We start from the raw sequence: 26,802 nt of genomic DNA, 5'->3' as shown, positions 1-26,802 counted from the left end.
AGAATTATCGCCGCTAAAAGATATTTTAGTCGCTACTGATTTTATTAGTGGCAACTCTAATTGCCGCTATAAAGTATGTTGTTGCCTTTAAAAGTAAGAATTATTACCAACTTTAGTCGTAGCTAAAAGATATACAGTCGCCTTAAAGTATGTTGCCACTTAAAGAAATGTTAATCGCCACTAAAATGTTGTATTATTATCAAATGATTTGGACATTTAGGGGTCAATCTATAGAATCAGAAATTTAGGTTTTGTGTATTCATTCATAAATTTTTCGGAATTATGCATCCATTGGTGACGACCTATTAAATGACACTTTCATTATTTTCAAAAGGCGTACATTACTTTTTTGGAGTTTGTGTGTTACGAAATTTTTAAAGTGTTTATGTGTCACAAAATAGCAATTAACAATTGTCTCAATTTTTTGAATTATGTGTGACACACTCGGTATGAGCATAAATTTTATGGTTCTTTGGTAACAACTTATCAAATGATTCTTTTCGTTTCGAAAGGAGGACATTGCTTCTTTTGGAGTGGGCATCACAAATCAGAATTTCAAACTTATCTCAATTTTTCAATGTTAGTCTATAAATTTCCAAAATATGTTTAGACCTAGACCTCAAATTTTGTGTCCATTCTAGATGACCTAACATATGATACTCAATTGTTTTTTGATGGACTGTATGATACACAATTGTGGGACTATTAGTAACAACCTATTAAACGATACTCTTTATTTTTTTTGGATTTCGATCACAGAATAGAAATTTAACATTAACAGTCTATACATTATACTCTGCATTTGCAACTATGGAGCTAAAATAATGACACGGTACCATACGTTGGAGGCAGGGAGACTAACGACACTTTTCACCTTTCAGTAACTATGAAAACAAATAATGTACACGTAAACATGTCAACCAACAAGGGCCAAAGTAACTATCAACATTATAAGGTTTGCTGAAACCAATCTTTCAAGTGTTGGTAAGACTTTTGTCTCCTTCAAAGACTTCTTTTAAATTCACCTGATGTTGAATGGTCAATGATAGGATCTGCAAATCACGCCGCACAAAGAAATATTGCAAGTTGCTTACCTGTAAAATCGATCCCAAAGGCAAAAAAGGTAAGATGGTAAAATCAAGAAAGGTTGACCTTAATTACTGTTCCAATCAAATCTGATAATGCTTCGACTTCGACAATTTATTCCTCCAACAAGTCCAAGAGGGTGAAACTAAAATATTGATGAACAGTAACCAGAATGGTAACTAATAGAAGAAATTTTGATGCACAATATGCAAAGGGAATATAAACAAGCAGCTGCATCAAAGTATCATATCACAGAAAGAGTGTTTATTCTTCTTTGTATTAAATTCTTTACCTCAGCTATTATCCTTCCATCAGAATCCAGCAGTGCCTCAAGTATAAATTTGCAGAACCAGAAAATTCATTCAATCCAGCAGTGCTTCAAGTATAATAGGGTCTGGTTGATAATTCAGCTCAACCTGCTCAACACTGGCATAAAGGAAGCAGAAGATAAAACACCAGGAAATAAGGAATTAGTTATCTTGGAAGGTACAAAGCACATAAAACTTTAAAAAACATTCACAAGAATGACAAGAAAAAAGAGCAGCAAATGAATGGATATAATATGATTATTTGAGGGATCAAAGTAACCAAACTATTCGATGTATTATCCTCCCTGTGCTGAAGTTTGGGTTTCATTGGATTTTAGAGTCTCACCACACCTACAAAGTTCACTTTCATATGCAGCAAGGATTTGGCTCCATAACCGTAGGTAATTGGAATAGAAGTAGATAAATTCTTAGATTACGAATCTGTCCTTTTTGTTAGTTATTGTACTAGATAACCACTTTAACTTAAAGTTGACAAGTTTACGAGGACTTCTCCAATATACACAACATGTGCTCGCGATAAAAGAATCTTTGATAAAATATGAGATGCAGACTTCACATAAATAAAACCTATGATTTAGCTTAACATTTAACAATAATTTCCATTTAACTGGTGATCCATTTTATGCTCACATACAATGATAATCACATACATATCTCTTTCTAAGCATCTGAAACCTCTCACTCTACATGACCTGCTTTTCTCTAACATCTTGTATTGCTGTCAGTGGCTTGGTTTATGGGTTTAAAATTGTCAAATCACCAATGTATTTTACCCCATTATTCTCAATCCTATTTAAGTAAATATTTTTAAAATATTGATCACAATGTATACAGTATATTCCAAATAGTACAATATCCATGTGAAATATGATCCACTGCAAAGAGCAACCAATTATCTATCGACATCTATTAGGTGCTCCGAAAGGTTAAAAGAATATAGATGATCCGTGAACTGCTTTGACTCCTTTAAACAACAGGATTTCTCTCTCCATATGGTCATAACGAGTGCCAAATGAACCAGCTCTAACACTATTTCTCCATCTGTTAGTTAGAGATATTATCTTTTAGCTTGAGATAAGATTTTATCTATTAGTTTGAGGTATTTAATATTTTCCAAAGGGATGGAGTTCTAATAGTCTTAAGAGTTTTTACTAGTTTAGAAATCCCTATCCGAATAAGGCTTTATTTATTTATCTTGTTTCATTAACTCAAAAAAAGGACTTAACGAATAGTTTTTGGTGATATCTATGTGTTCCTATCTTATTCTTCTCTCATTCTCATACTTCACTAATTTTCTCCCAATCCCACCTCCCTTCTCGTCCTGCATCAGCCGGATGCAAAGATATGCCAATATTTGATTGTTCTAACTTCTAACAAAAAGAAACCATTCTGAGAATACCGTTTTTCCTGATTTAGCAATAAGACCTTAAAACTTACATAGACTAATCAGTTTTCTCCTTTGTAGCTTCCAATGTGTTAGCTTATTCAAAAAATTACGGCACACATAGAGGATATTATTAAGGTTCAAGAATAAAATGTCATGTTAAAAGTCAAAAAAATACCGTTGCCGAAGTTTAAACATCCCGGTGCCTATCGTCATTGGTATGCCCATGATGATACATTCGGTTACTCCTTCTATCTTATCATCCCTTCCATTTACAGATGCATTAAACAGGTGGTCGGTTGTCTTCTCAAATGAAGCTAACATCAGTACGCTATCTTTCATTTTCTGAACACCATGTCTAGTTATTCCAAGGACTTCACCCTATGATAGTAACAAAGAATGTCATTAAGCTTGATACTTGGATATTAAAGACGACATGTTTTTGGATGAGGAAACTATTCCAGGAGAAGTACCTTATATGTCATCAGATCTGCAAGAAGCATCATGTGCCGCAAGTCTATTGTCATTCCATGACTTGACATGGTATAATTAATCTCATCAATTATAGATACCCTTGCTGCTTCAATGCCTAGAGTATTCTGCACCTCCATTATATGATTGCTCTTTGTATAACGTCCATCAACTCCTTCAATGCCCATTACAGCAAGGAGACCAGTACTGCAGAAAGGAAAGAGCAGGTATCATGTAGAATTTCTATTTTATACCAACAGCTCATTGGAGCATGAAATCCCAGAGAAGAAAACCAAAAACCCAAGTTGCTGAAAACTGAGCCAACACAGTAGAGTAGGATTGTAATTCTCTTTTACATTTCTTCACAGGATCCTTGAAACTATATCAGACAACATTATTTTGACGAAATCATTTTTATTCTATGAGTCAGTAGTCCTCCAATTAACCTCTCAATGAGACAATAAAATACAGATTTTCAGCACGTTTTTAAAATCCTTTTATTTTTTCAAACGATCTTAACCGCAACAAACTGGTATTAAAAGCTCCAACTATGTTCTTGTGTGAAAAATTGCCATTTAATTGTTGCATTTCTCAAAAAAAATTGTTCCCTTGATACCTTATTTCCCGATTAAAAAAATAAATTCGAAGTTGTTCTTTATTTGATTGTCATAAAATTACAGAACTAAATTGATAAATAAATATTTTACACTTTTCCCCCTTTCTAACAACTTAAACTTTTAAATAGGGTTATAGGTGACACCCTTCAATATGGTATTAGAGCCTCAAGAAACTTGGTAGAGACCAATTAATTTTCATGTACCAGCCGACAGCCTTATGCTGCAAGCATAGGCATAAAATATAGCCTGTATTCTCCTCTTTTCATATATATTTTACATCATAGTTACATTTTAATATTTCAATTAGTTTGACGTATTATTATGATATTGAGCTTATGTCTAAAATCATTAAAAAGTACACATAGATGCACTTGTAGCTCACAAAGATTAAAAAATAACAAACAAAACAGCTTCACTGGATTTAATGTGTTTGTAGTCATTGACTAGTTAAATAGATTATTTTTGCAAATGAATACCAATTTATTTTGATACATACAAGATTAGACAAATATCTAATGTTACAGTTATAAATAATTATTCTGTTGAGAAATACAGATATAAATAATTGAAGATAATCAAATTGGGGTGGGGAAGTGGGGGGTTATTTTCAATTTGAGTCTATCCTCGCCCAAGTAGGATATGTTTAAACTTGAACTAATGCTCATGGACAGACTTTGACCGTATATGATCTTGGGTCACCAATGAGAATATGAATACCATCATGCCCGGAAACGATTTATCCGAAAAGGAGGTCACAAGGACTAAGATTCGCCCAAGTTCAATCCTACTTCACTCTTAAGCAACTGTTTGAAAAGGGGGTGTTGAATTCTCTGGATTAGTGTAATGGTTTCAATAACTTAATTAGCCCTCTTAGGTTATTTTTTAACGTAAGAAATACAGAATAAGGCATGTGAAGTGAGATAACTTTTGAATCTCTACCATAAAAGAGAAATAAATGATGAGATATTGAATGCATCTAGGAATACTGTAGAAATTACAGGCTTGCTAAACCAAACTGAGCACAACCTAATGATGTAGGACGTGGAAGAAGCTATACATAAAACTTACCCTTCAACAAGCAACTCATATGTTTCCCCTTTGACATCATTTTTACGATCTTTTTGTTGTTCTTTGTTCACCACAGCCCTTTGAACTGTAGTAATACCCTGACATCCCAAGAAGATTTACAAATGTAAGTCAACAGAGTAGTTCAGAATAAACTGAGTAATCCGTTCTCAACTGAAAACCCCACATATAAAATTAAATTAAAATCTTGATGATTGTCATACCTTCACAACAACAGCAGGCAGCTTATTTTTCAGCCGGTGCAGTTCAAAATGCAGTTTATCTTTATTAGCCTGAGGGAAAACTTCCAGCTTCCTGGGATTCAGAACTTTTATTTGCTGCAGAAAATAGGAAATTCACTCAACAAGATGTCATTGATTGATAAGCAGAAGCAGAAATAGAAACACAACTATCTTACATGTTCTTTCAATTTTATTTTTGAAGTCTGTAAAATTGATTGCTTGACAGTATAAGCATCAATACACAGTTGTGACACCTGAATTGTCTCCATATCAAGTGAAATAGCAATTGATGCTAATCGAGATGCCAACACAATCTTTACACTCTTAGCCACCTGCATATGAAATAAATTTGTATTCACAATGAACTTAGTTCAATGCCATTATGAGAGCTTTGCAAAATTTTCATGAATACAAGAAACTTACCTGCCCCAAAAGAGTTTTTTCAATACGGGCTTTAATCATCCTTGCTGCAGTTAAATTAGCAGCAGACAGAAGTTTTGTAGTAATAATAGGAGTAGTGATCTTTTTTGCTGCATTTATGATTTCTTTTATTCGAGGAACTCCAAGTGTAACATCTACCAAAGAGTTAAAGAAACAGGATGATATGATAAAAGGTCAGTTAGACTAGCCAAAAACCATTTTGATGATGTAAACTTAAGCTCCAAATAAACAAGGATACTCATGCTTGCAACTCCAGCAAAGTGAAAGGTTTTCAGTGTCATCTGTGTCCCAGGTTCCCCAATACTCTGAGCTCCAATTGCACCAATCGCAGTTCCAGCTTCTAGTCTTTTCAGGTGATACCGAGAGATGCACGTGTTGAGGAACACCTACAAACAAGCAAGGAAAATTAAAAATCCACACATATGCACAATGCTATTAGTAACTTTATGATTCTGGAGAAAATTAAGCATTATCTTTTTTCTTTTAATACAAGTAGAAAATGTTATCCCTTAGTTCCTTTTTCCCCTTTTTTCCTAATTTCCCATTGAAATTATTTCCTCAATGAAGTACTGCTAGTAATTCTTGTACCAGACAGATTTCATGTCTATTTTACATACTATAGCTTTGTTTAGTCATACTATTGGGGATTACAAAGAATCCCTCTGTGTTTCCAATTTAAATGACTTCGATTAGCACAACAGTAAATATAAGCAAACATTTTCATGTAATTACATGGAGGGAGACCAAGTTACCTTTCTCAAAAAAACAAAAAAACATGGAGGGAGCTAGGCTATTAAAATACTGATGGAACAGGTGGAATGTAAGATAAGTTTGAAGAAAATGTGGCACATGTCACACATCAAAGTCAAGGAAGTAATCCCATTGCTCAAATTTACACGTCTCTCTTTTCTATTCTTGGACTTCCCTAAATATTTGACAAACTTCAACTAAACAGGTTCTTGTATATAACTTTCAAATTTGGAGAATTCATATTCCACAGGGTACTTGTTACCTCCCGCCAACACAAGTACTAGGTAACTTTGTTCACTAAGGCTTGAACAAATGGGAGTAAATCACCTAGTATTTTTGCCTCCGCTAGGATTTGAACCTGAAACCGCATGATTCTCAATCCCACGTCATTGGCCACTTGGTCACAGCCTCAGATGCAATTAATATACATTTTCCTATTAAATTTGAGCTTTGATTTTTTTTCCATTGCAGAACTTACTTCTTTTCAAAATTGAAACCAAAACACAAATTCATTCAAAAGAGGAGCATTTTCTAAAATAAAAATAAACAAGATCTAATTGGTTATCATCAAATAATTACTCTCATGATTCAGCTAATCTTGAATTTCAGCATTCAAGATTAAGCAAGATAGCCTGTTACGTACTTCTGACCAATTAATTTGCTAACTTTCGATTGAAAATAAATTACTTTATTGTCTCTTTTGATGCTATGTAGTTCTTCTCGGTTATCAAAATTGTATCTCCTTTACAAAAACTATATTTTGAATGTGTAGAACTTTCATATTCCATTGTACATACTACATTTTTCATCATTCATGAGCACATAAAACTTCTTAAAAAAAGTTCTTGAATCTATATGATCTACTCCCTCCATTTCAATTTGTTTGTCTAGTTCCGACTTGGCATGAAGTTCAAGAAAATAAAGAAGACTTCTGAATCTTGTGGTCTTAAACTAAAGATACGTAGAATATACCAAAATCTCATTCAATCTTGTGGTCTTAAACATGTCATGTGGAAAGTTGAAACTAAAAAGTTGCCAAAAAAAGGAAAGAGAAATTCTCTTTGAAATGGACTAAAAAGAAAAGTAAGACAAACAAATTGAAAAAAAGGAAATTGAAATAGAGGGAGATTTTTATCATAAGACTGGAATGTAAATAAAAATTCACTGCCACATATAATGTTTGGATCAAACTATATGAAGTTTCCAGTAAGGAGCAACAAAGATTTAAGTCTTGCTTGTCCTTGTGTATTTTTATTTTGTCAACCGGAAAACATCTATCAAGTAATATATACCAATAAGAATTACAGTCAAGCAGCAATAGAAAACACGTCATATTGAACTCCTATCAAAATAATAAGTAGCTTCTGAATAACTAGTTTGCATCATCCTCAATAACGACATAATTATAACAGAACTTCTTTATTGTGGAAAACATCTATCAAGTAATATAGTACCAATAAGAATTTACAGTCAAGCAGTAATAGAAAACATGCATATTGAACTCCTACTAAAATAACAAGTCATTTCTGAATAACTAGTTTGCATCATCCTCAATGACGGCACATTATAACAGAATTTCATATCTTAAAGGATAACCACTAAAAAATGAAGGAAAAGTAAATCAAGTAGCAACTTAATTGTTGTATGCAGTTTTGTCAGCAAACCACTTAATAGTTGGAGCAAGCAATTAACCGAAAAATCTTCTGCACAAGAAAAAAGGAACTTCCAAAGCTATTTACCTGTAGTTGCTTCTTAGTAATACCAGATATGTTTAACGCAATTTTTTCAAGATATCCACGGTCATCCCCTTCATACTGCTCTTCACCCAATAATAGGGATTCCCGTAAATTTTTCAAGGTTTCAGCTAAATTTTTAATCAAAAAATCAGACAGTGAAGCACGGAATGCCTCTGAGCACCCCCCTTCGGGAGTCATATCATGATATGAGAGCCTTTCATTGACTATTTCGCAGATCTCTGAGTAAGACAAACTCTTCTCACCTCCAGGAGGACACGTTGCCTGTAAATAGAAATTATTATCAAAATTTCTAACAACTGATGTTTTATTAGGTTCTATTAAAATTGAAGTTCATACCTTAACTTTCATAAATAATCTGCTAAAGTTTAAAGGACGTCCTTTTTTCTCTTCCATCTGTGAAGGATCCATGCCATCATCACCATACATGAACTGAACTATACATGCGCTAGCATTTCGTACAGTGCTGTCATAATAAACAGCAAGGTCCTCCAAAGCTTTCATAAGTCGACGAGACATGTATCCGGTGTCAGCAGTTTTAACCTGTAGCAATCAAAATGGAGAACATTCAACACTGACAAAACTTTAGCCTTATACTTCAAAGATAGACATCAGCAAGAATCTATAGAATCCTGTTACATGCACTCTCATATTTGATACGGGTGTGTTAAGTATACGATACGGGTATAAGCAGTCATTTTGTCAATTTTTTGGTGCAACTCAAAGAACCTACACAGAGTATCCCATACTCATATCCTACCTGTTGATAGAAGTCGAGCAGACAAATGAAGAATTCAGATAAACAAATATTATATCCGAATAAGAAATAATAATACCACCAACAAATAAGTCGAAAGAGGAGATCCATACCGCCGTATCAACAAGGCCTTCTCTTCCTCCCATTGTGTGAAAAAAAAACTCAGTTGCTGACAAACCGTCAAAAAAGGAATGAGCCACAAACCCTTTAGCCTGGATCACAAACAGAACTGTACTCAACATTCCATAAGGGTACATACATGCATTTTCTATAATTGAGTGCATAAGTCGCTGCAATAATTACTGTAAGCATCTCTTCCTTAAGAGAGGAAATAACTGCAATTGATGAATCTGAATAATTCATTTTAGAAGGATAAAACCAACACACTAAACAGAGTCAAACTAACTAGGATTTTAGTTTGGTTGGGCTGTAAGAGGTTGGAAGAGTGGACATAATGTTATTTTAATCCCACAAAATTTGACAGAAATAAAGAAATGGAACTTTTAAGTTTTTTGAAGTTAATTTATTACTCCCTCTGTTTCAAAAAGAATGACCCAATTTCCTTTTTAGTCTGTTTCAAAAAGAATGACCCATTTCCTTTTTTTGGCAACACTTTAACTTTAACTTTTCACATGGCATGTTTTAAGGCCACAAGATTAAAGAGCATTTTGGTACATTTGAATAACTTTAATTTAGAACCACAAGATTAAAAAGTCTTCTTTTTTTTCTTAAACTCCGTTCCAAGTCAAACTAGGTCATTCTTTATGAAACGGAGAAAGTAAATGTTTTAAGTGTTAAGGGCTAGAAATTAGAGTTTTAGAATATTTTAAGTGCTCCAAAAGTATGTACATCACTCTACATCATTAGCCAGATTCCCAAAAATTGAAGATCTATCCCCTATCCATCATTGTAGGGCATCTATAAGACATTATTACTGATTCAAAATCAGTTAAAAATCCTTGTTCACAACAAAATGAAAATCTTAACTTATGGCACTTGGCTTATTTTTGTTATATATTGGCTTAAAAACAAGTGTTTTAAGGGCAACTTACGAAACTGTAGAGGTGACAGGTTTTTCAACAAAAATGAGCGCATGTATGCAATGTATATGTAATGTATTGATATTGTATAAATAGTTATGTAATATTTATGTAATGTATAGATATTGTATAAATAGTATATAACCGTGTATATCTTTGATGTATAACTATGTATCAGACATGTATATACCCATATACGCTGCTTATACAATATTTGCATACACATATTGAGATTAAGTTTTAATACTTACTCAAGGAAAAACAAGAATCTAAGTGTGGGGAGGTGATGTTCGGGAAAAAATACATATATTTAGTCATTATTTACTCACATTTTAGTACTTTTAATCGTCTTATGAGTATTTTTATTTTTTTTTGATAACCGAGAAATCCGTCAGTGACCCGCCCTTTGGACAAATCACAGCCTTCTAAACTCGGTGGATAATGGGCCCGCCCCTCTACCCTTCTCCACTTAAATACCAGGCTTCGCATGGTGTGGGCTTGAACATGCGACCTAAGCCACAAATCCTCCACCTTTTGCCACTTGAGCTAGGCCTTGGGGGCTCTTATGAGTATTGATTATATATTTATTTATTTTATAACCGAGAAATCCGTCTGTGACCCACCCTTTGGACCAATCACAGCCTTCTAAACTCGGTGGATAATGGGCCCGCCCCTCTACCCTTCTCCACTTAAATACCGGGCTTCGCTTTGCATGGTGTGGGGCTTGTGTTATATTACTTTGTGCTTAATATTATATTTTAATGTGTAGGAATAAAGCAATATGAAGATGAAGAGATTTGGAACAAAGTTGAATAAAAAGTGAAAAGAAAAAAGAAAGAACATCATGCGCAGATCTTTCTTTCTCTCGCAAGAACACCAAAGCCTTAGCTTGTCATAAAAAAAAAACTTCCTTTACTAAGGCTCACACGTCAACTCCATTTTGTGCTTAAAGCCCCAATAGAAGTCTAACTAATGGAAAGTGCCTATGAATTAGTTCCAAGAAAGCAGATGTGAAACCTCGAGCGCTTTTTAGAGCTTTTTGCTTTTGACAAACATTGGTTACATTTTATGACTCATAAGTTCAATACCATGACAGTTCGCACAACTTTTAGGGTCTCCTTTGGTTTTATAATTGTAACAATGGGAACTCTTACTCCACTCACCAATCATCCAATCACTTCTCAATATAGCATTATATTAGCTTGGTAAGTCATCCCATTCCAACCTCACCAAGACGCTTCCAACCCTCTATACCATCTGGACCACAAGCTTTTCTTATCCTCATATTTTTCATGGCATCCCATACCTCTCGCATCTCTTGTAATTATTACCTGGACCACCTAAGGCTTTGTGATGTGGTTGATACAACTCTAAAGAACCTTCCTACTCACTGCCTTGCATAATAAAGTATTTTTCCTTCTCTCAAGTCTCAACCCACTCATAACAAGCTTCTGTGTCATTAATGTTTTATGTAATGTCATATAACCTATTCCAACCAATGAAGTAGATTCTCTCCATCATTATATCTCACTTTTTAACGGGTCACTTAATTAAATGATTGCATAAAAATAAAGAAAGATCAAATCTGAAAACCAATGTCTTACCGGAATACTACAAAGAAGTTGGAAGTCTTGGTTCGACAACAATAAATATGTGTCTTATATAAATTAATCCAAACCATCAAAGTATCTGCTGATTCTCTCTATTTTTAGTATCATCCATACTAAACCTAAGTAAGCCCAACCATTTCTCAATTTGTCCCCCTCCTTCCCCAAAATCCTGGAACCAAACATCGAGCACCACAATACCACTTAAACCTACATGCAGTGGCTTATCAAAGGACATAATCTGGGATCTCATTGTAGAAACAGCAGTAACAATCACACTGCAGAACACGATAAATGTGCCTAGTCCCTAGGATGTCTCCCCCTCCCAGGAAATGATGTTCTCCCCCACAACAGATGTCAACCATCACAGAACATGTTCCTTTGTCAAATTGCAGAATCAACATTATGTGTTTAAAAGCATCACATCTATCCACTTTTATAGGTTACCAGTTCATTACTTTTTCTTCAGCCAATTCAAAATAACTACAATATACAAGAAGTGTGCAGGAATGAATGAATAGATAGACCAATAGTCAATGAGTGGGCAGATGTGAAGTTGCATAGGTGGAATAGACGGACAATTCAGGCAATCATTTAATAGTATAAGTACAACAATCGATGTGAATGAGAAACACCTGTAACATGTTGTCCGTTGCATTACTGAAGATTTAGACAAGGAACCATCATAATTGTATGGCAGCAATACATTGATGCAGCTAAATTAATTGAATTGAGATGATTAATACAAAGAAGAAAGTAAAGAAGGTTTACACAGTTAGGACAGGAATAGGAGGATGCTCTCAGCAACCCCACCTACTACTAGTACAAGTAGGGTAGGTGTATAAGGAAAGACCTTGAGTTCTTGTCAAAGAGCAAATGACTAATGATCCAGTGCATAACAAAAAAACTAAAATGTAGCATGAAGTACTCACAGCTGGAAATTTTGATTTGAAGGGAAAATGCGGAAGACTTCGATCTATGAATCCATCAGGAGCACGACGGCCACCAACAGACTGCTGACCAACACATGCAATCATCTGGCTTATGTTAATCGGGGATCCTTTTGAACCACATTGTGACATGATTAGAGGACTATTCCTCCAGTCTAGTGCTTTCATACAAATCTGTCAAAAAAATTGATATTCAGGCAAATTTGTTCCACCTTCCCATATCAGAATGTGATCAAAATTATTCTTAAACATCACAAAAACCTTACTTCTGGGAGAGAAAGGTTCAAGAGGAAAGAAAGAGAGTTAAAAGAAGCATGTCTACTAACTCCCAAAATTAGATGCCAAATGACCACTCAATTTATTTTTGCAAAGATTGGTGGGACCATAAAACGGCAACTTGCAGAGAAGAAGATTCTCATTACAAGTTGGCACTGTCACTGGCTGGGCTCTCTTTGCTCCAGGTGAAGGAGAAGAACATAATGTAAGATCTTCGACTGGTTTATGCAATTTGGCAAGGGTTTGTTCCAATTGCCCCCAACCCCAAATTCAAATAAACACATATATTTTCTAAAATGAGCTTGAATGCACCAAACTCTCCATCATATTCAATAAATAGGGGTTTACATGGCTTCAATATTGCTCATATTGAACAGAAGAAACTTGAATAAAAAGAATGACAACATGGATAGGGTATTTTCTTTTACTTATCGAATGAGGACTGGCAATGTCAGGGAGATCAGGGTTTAACTAGAAGATTTAGACTGGTTGTGAGAACAATTAAAGAGAATTCAGGCAATCCACAATGAAGACGGAAAATGAAAAGAAAGGGCTACTAAGGCTATAATCAACAGTTGAAAACAATCTGTAATTGAACTTTAGAAGCTGGAAAAGAGCTATCCTGCCATAATTGGCCATCAAAGATTATAGAGGGAAGCATCCTACGAGTGCAAATATACAAAGTGGAGGGAAAATGGGTAACTGAACCTGAATAGCATAAGATGTTAGGGAAAGATGGAAGCCCCTTAGTAGCCAGATGAGGTTAAGAATCTAATGCAGCAAATAGACAACAATATGAAAGAAGACTGACAAAGAGGTGCAAATAAACAAAGGAAACATAAGCTCTTAGGACAGTAGATTTAGAAGAGGCAGATCTTGAGGCTTATATCTAAATTATGCCCCTGGGTTTTGACGGCTTTGGTGCATATAGGTTGCCTTACACTTTGCAACTCCTAGGTAACAGATGAATTGAACTGTAATATCATTTATGCAAATTGGCTTACGGTGTTCCATTCAAGTTGCTATTACATGATCAGCAATTCATCAGCAGCAAAGAGTGACTCTTTTCCTTCTGATTACTGTTCTAAGTACACAAGTTTAGCACCTAGCCTTGAAGTGTTAAATGTTTGAAGATTGTGGCTAAGCTCCCGTTATCCATGTTTTACCTCCTTATATCTGTCAGGGGAACTAGGAAGAGATCGGGAGTTAGGAAGGTTCTACTAGCACAAAAGAGTTTACAAGCAATATACCTGTCTTGGATAGATACAATCCCTACAGGAGAAGATGTTTAGAGGAAACTAGCAGCAAAATGAAAATATACATTGTTCTTACTTTTCCTATGTCATCACGAACTTTATTCAACGACATAGTTACTTCAGCCTCCAGAGTCTGTGCAGCATCACAACCAGGTTGCACAGCAAGCTTTCCTTCATTAAATTGTGTAATACAATCCTCACATTTCTTGTAATTTCGATGAATTTCCCCTTGTTTTTGCTTAACTAAGTTTTCCCCAGGTGTGACATCATCAATCCCTATGGAAAATCCATGATTTCCAATCCACCGAGCACTAGCAAGACATGAACAGTGAAAAAGTCAGTGTTTTTTAAAAAATGAAAAGCGCAGCAAAACGACAAGGTCCATGGTGCTTGAAGTGAAAAGAGAGAACTGAAAGTGTGCTTCTTTGAAGTAAGCATACAATCTGAAAATTCAAAAATACCAACTGCCTATGAACTTAGGGGTCGTTTGGTTGGGAACAAGTTATCCAGGATTTAGTAATCTTGGGGTTAGATATCCTGGGATAACTTGTCTCACCATGTATATGGGATAACTTATCCCATCACTATGATATAAATGGTGGGATAAGTTATCCCAAACATGGCAACCAAACAAGATACAAAAATTTTATCCCATCACTATTTATTTTTATCCCTCACACCAAACAACCCCTTAGTGCTAGAATAGTCAATTTGCAATCAGAATAACTACAGCATCCAATATCAGAGGAAAAGACTTTAGAAAGCTTAAATAGTAAAAAATCACTAAAAGGGAGAAAATTTTCCTTCACCTACTATAACCAAATGGGAACAAGAAAAAAAAAACCCAACTCCATGCAGAACCAACTCCAAGTAATAAGAACATGAAATGTGTAGAATTTGAACCGAGTCGATGAAAAATTGAAAGCCTCTAATCATTTATTTCATCCAAAAGTTTGAGGACCAGCTACAAAGATGAAGTATGAAGTATACTCCTTTAATGACAGCTTAAAAAAGAAACTTCAGTTGACAACAAATGCAGAAGGAAATGGCTGATCTGAATCTAATTAACGCACCTCAACTTTGCAAGCCGATTCATGCATGTTGCAGCAGCATGGGACTTGTAGTCTCTCAACAGAACAGAGTATAGACCATCCTTATTTCCATTTCCTGTCGTCATCTCACACAAATAACAACTACCGTTATCTCATTGTTTCTTACGGTCTTAAAATACAAAAAGAACAGACCATAAGTCAAAAGGACAATACACATAAAACTTCCAATATAATCAATCAAAGAAGAAAAGACTTAAGGCTGTGCTGTACTACCTGTAACATCAGTACATAAGCAGGTGTTCTTTTACATTCTACTCGTATCAAAACAAAATAAAGAAGTCAATTCAGCATAATTAGACATGAGATCTTGAAACAACATAAGGAAGACATTTCTCGCGCTTACAAGTAAATATATGAATGATCTCCTTTTTTATTAGGTAAATTATTTTATTAATGTTGGGGGAACCCTCATATACAAGAAGTTTAACATAAAATAGAGAAACCTACACCAAGATATGATTCTCCACAAAAATCGCCCACTCATATATACAAACACGAACCTCATGGGTGCACCAAAAAGAAACTTTAGACAAGAGCCTATTCCTCGCATGTAAAAACTCACTCTTCACCCCTTCAAACGTTCTCCTATACCTCTCCCTCCACACAACCCAAATAAAACCTAATGGGGCTACATCTCATGACTTGGGTCTTCTCTTTCTCCCTTTGAATGACCTCCACCTCCTGGGATGCAAAAGAGTTTAAGTGATGAACAACAAGATGCATGAAAAAGGATTGTAGGTTTGGCCAAGATTGAAGACTCGATGAATGCAGGAGTACACAGATTGCTAATTCACCATTATGAACGGTTGTGGCTGTGATCAAACAAAAGTTGTTAAATCCAAAATGCCCAATTCACTTTCTTTAAAGAAAAAAGCCCCTTACCTCCAAGTACTATAATCTTACATGAGAATTACTAAAGAAGATTGAGCAAGAATGTTCTAGGCAAATAATATGGTGAAAGCAGTAAGGAGTTTAGAACAAAGTGACAGTCCCCGTATATAAAGATCTTATCCAGTCTAGCCATACACAAGGAGTTTGAATATTTTTTCAAGTACTTCTGCAATCCAATGGAAGTTCTATAAATTAATCGAACTAAAATCATATCTTCAAATTAAATGGGATTAGATCCCATATGGTTAATACCTAATAAACCATAACCACCATGAAATGTTAAAAGGGAAAAAGGCAACTAATTTACCATTTATTGCCCCTATCACTGATATGGTTTCTCATTATTCACCATCTCTATCCATTCCCCCCAACCCTCTAACACCATGTCCAATCACCTTTGCATCAGCATCTTTTTGGTTATCTCCCTTCCACCCCACTTCCATGATGAGAAGACTTGTCCCTCATGTGCCTTGCTCCCTCATGATAGAGGAAACCCCCCTACTCTGGATTATTTTCATTTTTACTGTCCTGTGACTATTTCTTTAATCTTACTAGTGCTATTTATCCTCCCAAAGCAGTAGCAGTTACTTTTTTTTTTTTTTTTTTTTGAAATTAGTAATGTTGTATTCCTCAGCATTAAGGCTATGCTGGTGACCTCCAAAAATTCGTACATAGAGGGGCTAGGAAGGCTAATTACAAAGATCCTAACATATCTACTAGTTGCTCTACCTCCTCTATACATTCCTGTTTACACCAAAAATACAAATATGCAATGCAATTTTCTTGCCTGATCTTTTGTTATCCTTCATAGATTTTATTCGAAACCGGTTCTTCCTTTCCTTATTTATTTTTTGATAAGTGAATAATATTTCATTAATATAATATCAAAATGATGTAAAAGTATGTACGAAGTGCATAAGTAGCTCAACAATCATATAGAACTATCTGAAATCATCTATACATAAGTAACAGAAGACATATTATACTTCTTACATCTCATGCTATTTCAAACAATCTTATTTTATTGTTCCGGAATATACACAGTGGTATGGTATTTTAAGCCATCATTCTTTGTAGCCAATTTTCTACAATCTCCAATTTGTGAATGCCCTCCCATGCAGTCTTCAGCAACATCCATTAAATATTAAGCATTGAAAATTTCTTAGCTGAGCAGTGAACCTGCAACTCATTAGAAGATGAACAATTTCTTGATTTTCTTTATACTCCTTATGTAAACAACTTTCTTATTTTCAAGTTAATCCTTGTGAGAACAAAAAAAAATTGGTGCCTGAGCATTTCACGCTTTCTTCCAATCTCCTAGTAGAATTTTTTTATTTTAGAAGTCTTCATCCCTTTCCCCGTCACCCTTGTGTCTACCCTTCAATCCCTACCCCTACTGGTTATTCATAAAGCTTATTTAGGAATTCCTTCACTTCCTCCTATTTATAATACCAGAGAGTCGTCTAGCAGTAAACTCCCAAAACAATTCCCCTAGCCCTCCATAAAAAATCACCAATATAATTCCATGCTAAACACCTACATGAGTGCATCTTTCAGGGCTTGTTTATTTTTTTGCACTGCAAGTCCTGTCAAAAATTACTCTTTCACCATTATTTACAGTATGTCGTATTTGCTCTGCGAAACCATTTCTTCCTTACACAATCCCTTTTGACACACCCACTCCATACAATTGCCTTGCTTGTCATTAAACCATCTACACTTGGCTCCTCTATAGTAAATTATCACCCTTTTTCGTTCTTCTCTTCCCAGGTATCTCTACAACTACTTCCCTAACAATGTCACATTGAATATAGATATTCTTCATATCTCTAAAACCCCTTCCTTGTAGAAAAAATTACTATTTTACAAGATACTAGAGGAAAAACATTTCCCTCATTTTCTTTTTAAAAAGGAACTTCCATTATCTTGTACAACCTTGTTTTTTCTCTATAAGGTAAAATTTTATTTAAAAAGTACCAAGAAGGTACAGAAAGGTACATCAAAGACCAACCAGACAACAGCATCTTTAGGAACATCCTGTTACATATTTCCTGGAGTTCCCAGAAATTTCAACCTTGGTTTGTAAGAGAAGCTGACGCTTAAGAAAGTTTATAAGACAACAAAGACAAAAGCTAAGTTAGCAGTTACGAAGGCTAAGACGGCAGCTTTCGAACGCTTGTATGTCGAGCTGGGGGACAAAGGTGGGGATAAGAAATTGTATAGGCTCGCAAAAGCAAGAGAGAGGAAGGCTCGCAACTTGGACCAAGTGAAGCGTATCAAGGATGAGGAAGGCAAAGTATTGGTGGATGAGATCTCCATCAAGCAAAGATGGCGAAGATACTTTCACAAACTTTTAAATGAAAAAGGGGGCAAAGACATTGTGTTGGGTGATTTGGCGCACTCTGAAAGACTTCGGGACTTTGGGTACTGTAGGTGTTTTAGGATCGAGGAGGTTATACGTGCTATTAGTAGGATGAACAAGGGAAGAGCGACCGGACCCGATGAGATTCCGGTGGAGTTTTGGAAGAGCGCGGACAAGGCAGGTATTGAGTGGTTAACTGGGCTGTTTAATGTTATTTTTAAGAAAGCAAAGATGCCTGATGAATGGAGGTGGAGTACAATGGTGCCGTTGTATAAAAACAAGGGTGATATCCAGAACTGTAACAACTACAGGGGTATCAAATTGCTAAGTCATACTATGAAGATTTGGGAGAGAGTGGTGGAGATGAGGGTGAGAAGAGGAGTGTCCATTTCTGAGAATCAGTTTGGATTCATGCCGGGACGATCGACTACCGAAGCCATTCATCTTATGCGAAGACTGGTAGAAAAATATAGAGAAAGGAAGAGAGACCTACATATGGTGTTCATTGACCTTGAAAAGGCCTATGACAAAGTACCAAGGAATGTCCTCTGGAGGTGCTTGGAGGCTAAAGGTGTCCCGATGATTTATATTAGGGCGATAAAGGACATGTACGGTGGAGCCAAGACTCGGGTTAGAACGGTTGGAGATGACTCGGAACATTTTCCAGTTGAGATGGGGCTGCACCAAGGATCAATCCTTAGCCCTTTTCTATTTGCTTTGGTGATGGATGAGTTGACGTGGTCTATTCAAGAGAAGGTCCCATGGTGTATGTTATTTGCGAATGACATAGTACTGATTGATGAGACGCGAGACAGAGTTAATGCAAGGTTGGAGGTGTGGAGACAAACACTGGAGTCCAAAGAGTTCAGGTTGAGTAGGACCAAAACATAATATTTGGGGTGCAAATTCAGTGATGCGTTGGATGAGGCAGATGTGGAAGTGAGACTTGCCACACAGATCATTCCTAAGAAAGATAGTTTTAAGTATCTTGGGTCTGTAATCCAAGGAAGTGGCGACATCGACGATGATGTCACACATCGCATTGGGGTTGCTTGGATGAAATGGAGGCTTGCCTCTGGAGTCTTGTGTGATAAGAAAATTCCACCTAGACTTAAAGGTAAGTTCTACAGAGTGGTAGTTAGACCGGCCTTGTTGTATAGAGCGGAGTGTTGGCCAGTCAAGAACTCACATGTTCAAATAATGCATGTTGCGGAGATGAGGATGTTAAGATGGATGTGTGGGCACACTAGGAGCGATAAGATTAGGAATGAGGTTATCCGGGAGAAGGTGGGAGTGGCCTCTGTGGTGGACAAGCTGAGGGAAGCAAAACTGAGATGGTTTGGACATGTGAAGAGACGGTGCGCAAATGCCCCAGTGAGGAGGTGTGAGGGGCTGGTTGTAGAGGGTACGCGGAGGGGGTAGAGGTAGGCCTAAGAAGTATTGGGGAGAGGTGATTAGACAGGACTTGGCTCAGCTTCACATTACCGAAGACATGACTCTAGATAGGAAGGAGTGGAGGTCGCGTATTAAGGTCGAAGGCTAGTAGGGTTAGCGTTTGTAGTTGTCCTAGCCTTGCACTTGCAGTTCTTGTCTGTGATACCTATAGCCTTATGTTGTTTACTGCGTTTCACTTCTCACATTATTTTATTGATGTTATTGTCTCCTTTGTTGATTATATACTATCTTTCTTATTGGATGTTATGTTTTATACACTGTTTTCCTCTCCTTTTACTTGGATTTGATGTACTTGAGCTGAGGGTCTTTCGGAAACAGCCTCTCTACCTCCACGAGGTAGTGGCAAGGTCTGCGTACACTCTACCCCACCTAGTGGGATTTCACTGGGTATGTTGTTGTTGTTGTTGTTGTTGTTTGTTATGAAGAAATAAACTTTTTTGAAACCTCAAGGCCATTCATTACATGTATGATGATGATAACTTACAATGTAGGAAAACGGAAAGACAACAGGAGTTTTTTAGGGTAATCCTGATGGTTTCCAGTAAATTTAGGGTAGAGCATTTTTTTTCCCCGTAAATGACGAGCTTAAGGATGATCCACCCATATGATATATGTGATGGAAAATCAATGGTAAAGAAGACTTACCTAAAATTTGTTTTAAAATGTAAGTAGGAGCTAATGTTTATCCCAAGACATTAGCAATTGGTTATGTTGTAAAACAATTCAAATGTCCCCAAAAGAAGATTGATAAAAATAGAATTATCTATAACCCAATCATGCATATAATTTTAAATCTTGGGACAATGTCTAAGGTACTACCAAGCGACCTATGAGCATTTGATTGGATTAAGAAGATGAAATGCTTTGCAGGTGAAGACACCAAAAGATTCAATTTCACGAGCAAATATATTGAAATATCATAAATTAGAGATAAGTATAGAGTGGGTTAGGGATGCTTCCCCACCATGGTCAAGCCCACTCCATTGTGGTAATCCTATACTAAAATTCCAACCCGACTTGTTTCACCATGTCCCCACTTTTCTCCCCAAAAGAAGATTTTTTTACTATCTTTTGCCATATTAATAATTTTTTCATTTCTTTCGTCACTGCAGCACAAAGTTTCTCCAACATACTTCACCCCAGATGCAATGGAACAAAAAAGAATTTAAAATTGTGTTGTGTATTTCCCATGAAAGCATTTGTTTGTTCATTTCAATTGCTGGTATCAACTGGATTCTCCCCCAGTGTCAAAGAAGTAGTGGGAAGTTGGAGTCTTGGAGAAGTTGATAGCCCCATCAAGAAGACCTGGCAGATGATTCTATGATGTATATTTTGGTGTAATTGAAATGAAAGGATCTTAGATGTTTTGATGGCATCTCAACTCCAATTAGAAGTTTGAAATCCTTTTGCCTTATTAACCTCTTCTATTGGAGCAATTCATCCCTTGTTAATGATATATTACCCGTCTTAGATTTCATTAGCTCCCTCAATATGGGTAAGCGATCATTCTTTTGCTTGTGGCTAACTCCCTGATTAAACAGGTGTTTTTGTTCTCAACAGGTGTTTTTGTTCTCAGGAGTTAACCATATTTTTGTGTATGTAACTTGCATCTCCTTTATGCCTTTCAAATACAACATCTTACTTCATCAAAAAAAGAAATCCCAAATGTACCTCAGGAGGATCAACAGAACCAAATTATTTAGTAAATAAGAAGAAAATCATGTCAGATTCAACAAGGGGGCACTAAAGGTAAACTCACCTAGTGTAGCCTTCCCGAGCTGCCCGCTGATCAGTTCGCTATTACGGAAATAAACAAATCCATCACTTGGGCACATTGTTTCCCCTTTCCCACTGTAACTCTTTTCTGTGACTGTTAGATTTACATAGACTCTCATCTTTGAATACGGACGCAGTAGCATATGGAAAAGTTGTTTCCCAGTCCACAGCTCAACCGGCTGTAAAAGGCCACCTCAGTCAATTGAAGATCCAAAGACAAGACAGGCAGTAAATTCTACTGGCTTTAGCATTTCAAAAAAAGATGGAAACAGAATCCAATGAATACCAACAACAACACCCTGTGTAATCCCATAAGTGGGGTCTGGGGAGGGTGGGTGTATGCAGACCTTACCCCTACCTTGGGTGAGGTTAGAGAGGTTATTGCCGATAACACCCTCAGCTCAAGAAAAGTATTTACAAACAGGCTTGAACAATACAACAGTAAAAAATTAAGATGAAAAAGAACTCGATAAATACCACCAACTAATTAAAAAAGGGAATGTGCAGTGATTTTGGTTAGTGTTAATATCCATATTCCAGTTCAAATCAAATATCTAGGAAGAAAGATGACAGGCCAAAAGGCTTCAAAGATCAAAAATTCAATCAAATGATATTTTTTCAATTTTAGCACAATTAACACAAAAAAGGGTCAAATGTCACTAAATAGTTTCCTTTATTAGGGCAACAGCCCTATTCACTTACTCTATGTTGCCTAAAGAATTAAATAAGAAGGGAAATAAAGAAAATAAGGAAAGAAATTGTTGAAGCAACTTAACTGCCCTTATCCTATACATAGGCACCTCCCTCCAGAACAACATCCCGATAACCTCTGTTCCCTTTTCTTTCTCTCAATTACACACTTATCTACAACTTGACCTAACAAAATCTATGTGTGAGAGAGAGAGAATTAGGGGGAAAGAAAGTATGGTCATATGTGGACTATTTCACCCACAAATTCTGCCACCAACATGCCCTCATGAGACACAGAACTAAAAATAACTAAATCCAGAGTATTCTTTTTTTTACAAAGGCCTCATCTTCACTAACAGACGGAAAGAGGTGCCAACACATACTTGCAAAAGAAAAAAAGTGGATATCAGCTTATGGTGTGGGTATGAAAGCTCCATAACCAGCAAAAATACCTAAAAGGTTGTTGCCATAATGTAAAAATGCAGGTTCCCATATGCTTAACATTTGTGAAATGCACTTTCCCAGAGAGTATTTCTTTATTAATTTATTCTTCACAACCGCTGTAGTTCAAATGTTGAATCTGTGCAATTGCTACTTATGGATTTTTCAAAAATCTGCCTGAACACTTCCCCGGCTTGTAAAGCCTTATATCTGTCTGACCAATCATCAAGTAAGCTAGAGACATGAAAGGAGCACATAGAGGAATCGAAAGAGGATCACAGAAAAGAGAGTTGTTTGAAAACAAGAACTTCATCAATCAGGCAACAAACGGAAGTAAAAGTTCACGCTCTTTCGAGGTTTAACCAAACCTTAATAAATGCTGGAGATGGTAAATCTGTAGGATCCATTGCGTCACCCATATATGAACAAATAAGTGAAAAGGAAGCACGGTTATAGAATGTGTCCTTCCTCGTAATGAGAAAGGAAGACGTCAGAAAATCCTGGGTGGAAGCAACCAAAATTTCTCCACTCTTCGGAGTGCATAAATTGTTTTGAACCTGCATTTTCATCACAAACACATAAAGAAGAAAACTAACATGTAAACAAGTAAAGACAAATTCGGTATTTCTTCATAGCCTGCTTTGGTCACAGTAGAGGACAGACTGACACAATTTCTGCCACATTTTTGCAACTAGATATCATTAAAAAGATGAGAGTTTGATGTCATCAAAAAAGATGAGAGTTTGAAGGATTTGCTTTTCAGGTTTCCTGTAATAACTTTCAGAAACTTCCAAACCGAAATGTAATACATATTAGTAAAGCATAGATGACGAAACCTTGACCTTGCTTGGAAAGCCTTAAGCAAAAATCTCAATAAAGGAACAGAAGAGAAGATGCTTCACTGGAATAATAAAGAAGCAACCGAAATCCCTCCCCTCAATCTTGTAACATATGCCTATAGATCCTATTAAATAACTTCAGCAAATAAGCAGGTAGGGATTTCGTCATGATTTTAAGAAGATGCCATTCTGATATGCCAACTGACCTTTCAAACAGACAAACACTATTGACAATGGAAGCAACAAATCTATATTTTATCCCCAACAGGAAAAGAGAGTATTAATCACAAAGAGATAGAGTAAAAAGGGGAAAAGGAAAAGTTTCCTTGCTTTGGAAAAGGGAAAAGGCAAAGCAAACAACATCAAGGATATGGACCCCTTGATACATCACGGTCATCTATCAAATAGATGGCCTTATATGGAGCCGTTGAGACATCACAGTCATCTTTCAATTAGATGACCTTAAGCAGTAGACTCTAAGATGCATAAATGTAACAGAAAACACCCAAACTGACATACCACTCGAATATATTAAGTCGTCCAATATTGAATCTGTTGGTTCTTCCCAGAGTTTATACTTTTTTCCAATTTATGCTGCTACCTTACCATTTAGGGAGTCAAAGAGGTTGCTAATTAAGCATGCTTCTCTTAAATATTTTGAATTGTTTACTATCATGACTTATAGTATTTTTAATGAAGTTTTCAAATATGTAAATTTAATTCCAAAAATTAATGAATCTATGTTCGAATTAACGCCAAAAATCAAGTACTTTGACAATAGTACCTCTAACTTTTCCACATAAAGTTAAATGGTGGGAGTACTTTATAATGTACATAAAATAAAATCGAAAACTATAGTATACCAAGCAAATTATTTCTTTTAAATTTGAATACAAGTGAATCGATTGGATAGTATTGACCATATTTCTGTATTAGTCCACTTCTCCTCAACACATCAAATGTTTACCCTCACAATGAACTAGGATGTGGACTTTCTCAGCTGGACTTCTCTTTCACACATAACTATAATTTCAAACCTTTGTCTAGCTAACTCAAAACACTACCATTTTACTTCTTATCCACATATGTCAAGTAAAGATGGACGAAGCAGTAAACTTACCCCCATTAACATAAGAGCCTCTGTCCTCGCCTCTTCTGTTTGTGGCACATGCATATTCATCTCATCACCATCAAAATCGGCATTATAAGGGTTGCATACAGATTCATTAAATCTCAATGTGCGCCATGGCATTATCCTTGCCTGCCAGAAAAAATAAAAATTTATAATTTGAAGACAGAATTATCCAAAGGCTCTCCACTGCCTGGACATGAGTAAGCAAAATATTCATTCATGCATTTCGATCAAATAATAGTTACCCGATGAGACATGATTGACATTCTATGCAGACTTGGCTGTCTGTTAAACAGGACTATATCTCCATCTTCTAGATGTCGATCAACAATATAACCAAATTTCAATTCATCAGCATGACGCTTTCTAGAAGTGAACATCAACGATCTGCATTATAGAATTAAGATAAGACTTTAGAAGATTTATGCATGCGATTTACATGAAGGGTTGAAAAAAGTACAGTTCTTACATCTCAGATCCATCAGGATGCCTGATAAACTTCGCACCAGGATACTTATTTGGTCCATTACGAACACATTGCCTCAACTTCTCTATATTGTGCTGGGAAACTCGCTCAGGATATGTTAAAATTTGAGCCATCAGTATTGGAATGGCAACCTGCATATGCATTAGTGATTCTCCCTTCACAGTCAAATTAAATGATTAATATCGATCAAACACTAGTTCCGTGTCAGACCTCTGTAATTTTCAAATTTGGATCAGGAGATATAACAGTTCGGCCCGTATATTCCACGCGCTTTCCTGAGAGATTTCCACGGAATCGTCCCTGCTTTCCTTTAAGACGTTGAGTGAAACCACTCAATGGTCTCTGAGCTTGCATATGTAGTGGCACTCCACGAACATCACTGTTTATATATTGTGCAACTTCCATTTGCAGATCAATCCAAAGATTCTATATCAATGTTGTAACATCGAGTAAGCTAAAATGGAAGTCTGAGTAGCATTAATAGACAGAAAATATCTGGTCAACATGCATCAGCAAATTGACAATAATTGATGCACAAAGCATAAAATTCAAATAGCCCTGATGTTTGGATAAACCCTGCCTGTTACACACCTTGAGTGTGGCCTAAATGAACTTTTACTGACATATATCTCTCACAAGAAAGCTCACACCAAAACACTCAGTAACTATATCAAACCAATGTCAAAAAGTTCAAAGATCATTTTCTAGTGTTTCACCAGGGAACACACAGTTTAGTGAGATTGATATCTAGACTCAAGTGATTGATATCATGAAGGGAACAAGCACATATTTCAAAAGGATATAAATGGGTGACGTAGTGCTGAGATTTAGCAGAACTAACAGGACTGCTAGACAAATCAAGTCAAATCGCTATTACAGAAGATAGATTTTCAAAACCCTACACTATCCTAGCCATTTAATCTTGAAGAGACAGTAATTTGCAATGGTGTATGCAAATACCAAGAATTAACAGTAGCTTTCAACAGTAAAAAAAACTATTTCATAAATAATTTTTTTTGAAACTGCTATTTGATAAATAATTTACCTAACATGGGTTAAAAATCTACTGTAGTAGCTCTCTCCACAGGTATAATATGGATCAATTCTCCGATTCATATAAAGGAGGTAAGAAGGTCAATTTGGATGGGAGAATGTAATCCATTTTTTTATATATAGAAATGGGAGAATGTAATCCATTTTTTATATATAAAAATGGGAGAAAGTATTTCTAGTATTAATGCAAAAGGGCTAGAATTTTATCTGCTAAGCCAGAGAGTACAAAAGGACCAACCCAAAGGTGCAGAAGCGCACAATGTATGAAAGAATTCCCATCAGTTGTAATGTACATGCTATTGCATCCTAAATCTTAAAGAATGCGTCTAAATTGAAAATAAAGTTATCAGTTGGTTCTTTTCTACCATGGGAAAAAGCTAATGATAGAAAATAACACACAGCAATTACAACCTGATAATGAGTTGACAGAAATGGCAAGGTGAAAATGAAGTGACCACAAGAAAAAACAGAAATTTGCAACCCGCAACTAACAACTGCCACTGCCACTTGGATGTCCAAGAATAAACTTCCCAATTTTT

At 36.0% G+C, this 26,802-nt stretch overlaps 1 protein-coding gene across 1 annotated transcript in view; it reads right to left on the bottom strand.

Moving 5' to 3' along the window:
• Positions 1-705: 705 nt before the first annotated feature.
• The window catches only part of LOC125844673 (DNA-directed RNA polymerase III subunit 1), a 34,823-nt gene continuing 8,726 nt past the window's right edge, over positions 706-26,802 (bottom strand). Inside the window, exons 8-28 of the mRNA XM_049523990.1 lie at positions 25,421-25,636; positions 25,193-25,341; positions 24,969-25,110; positions 24,712-24,852; positions 23,121-23,309; positions 21,605-21,800; positions 15,099-15,192; positions 14,102-14,336; positions 12,476-12,667; positions 9,010-9,108; positions 8,479-8,682; positions 8,125-8,403; positions 5,874-6,021; positions 5,618-5,769; positions 5,371-5,526; positions 5,177-5,290; positions 4,956-5,053; positions 3,273-3,477; positions 2,978-3,180; positions 1,379-1,512; positions 706-1,094 (exon numbers count right to left, since the gene is read on the bottom strand). Of these exons, the coding sequence (XP_049379947.1) occupies positions 1,449-1,512; positions 2,978-3,180; positions 3,273-3,477; positions 4,956-5,053; positions 5,177-5,290; positions 5,371-5,526; positions 5,618-5,769; positions 5,874-6,021; positions 8,125-8,403; positions 8,479-8,682; positions 9,010-9,108; positions 12,476-12,667; positions 14,102-14,336; positions 15,099-15,192; positions 21,605-21,800; positions 23,121-23,309; positions 24,712-24,852; positions 24,969-25,110; positions 25,193-25,341; positions 25,421-25,636 (3,276 nt within the window). The 3' untranslated portion in view covers positions 706-1,094; positions 1,379-1,448. The remainder of the gene's footprint in view (positions 1,095-1,378; positions 1,513-2,977; positions 3,181-3,272; positions 3,478-4,955; positions 5,054-5,176; positions 5,291-5,370; positions 5,527-5,617; positions 5,770-5,873; positions 6,022-8,124; positions 8,404-8,478; positions 8,683-9,009; positions 9,109-12,475; positions 12,668-14,101; positions 14,337-15,098; positions 15,193-21,604; positions 21,801-23,120; positions 23,310-24,711; positions 24,853-24,968; positions 25,111-25,192; positions 25,342-25,420; positions 25,637-26,802) is intronic.

The sequence above is a fragment of the Solanum stenotomum genome, chromosome 11, assembly GCF_019186545.1.
Source record: "Solanum stenotomum isolate F172 chromosome 11, ASM1918654v1, whole genome shotgun sequence".
NCBI classification, from domain to species: Eukaryota; Viridiplantae; Streptophyta; class Magnoliopsida; order Solanales; family Solanaceae; genus Solanum; species Solanum stenotomum.
The sequence above is the reverse complement of the archived record's forward strand: the minus strand, read 5'-3'. Positions and strand labels throughout refer to the sequence as shown.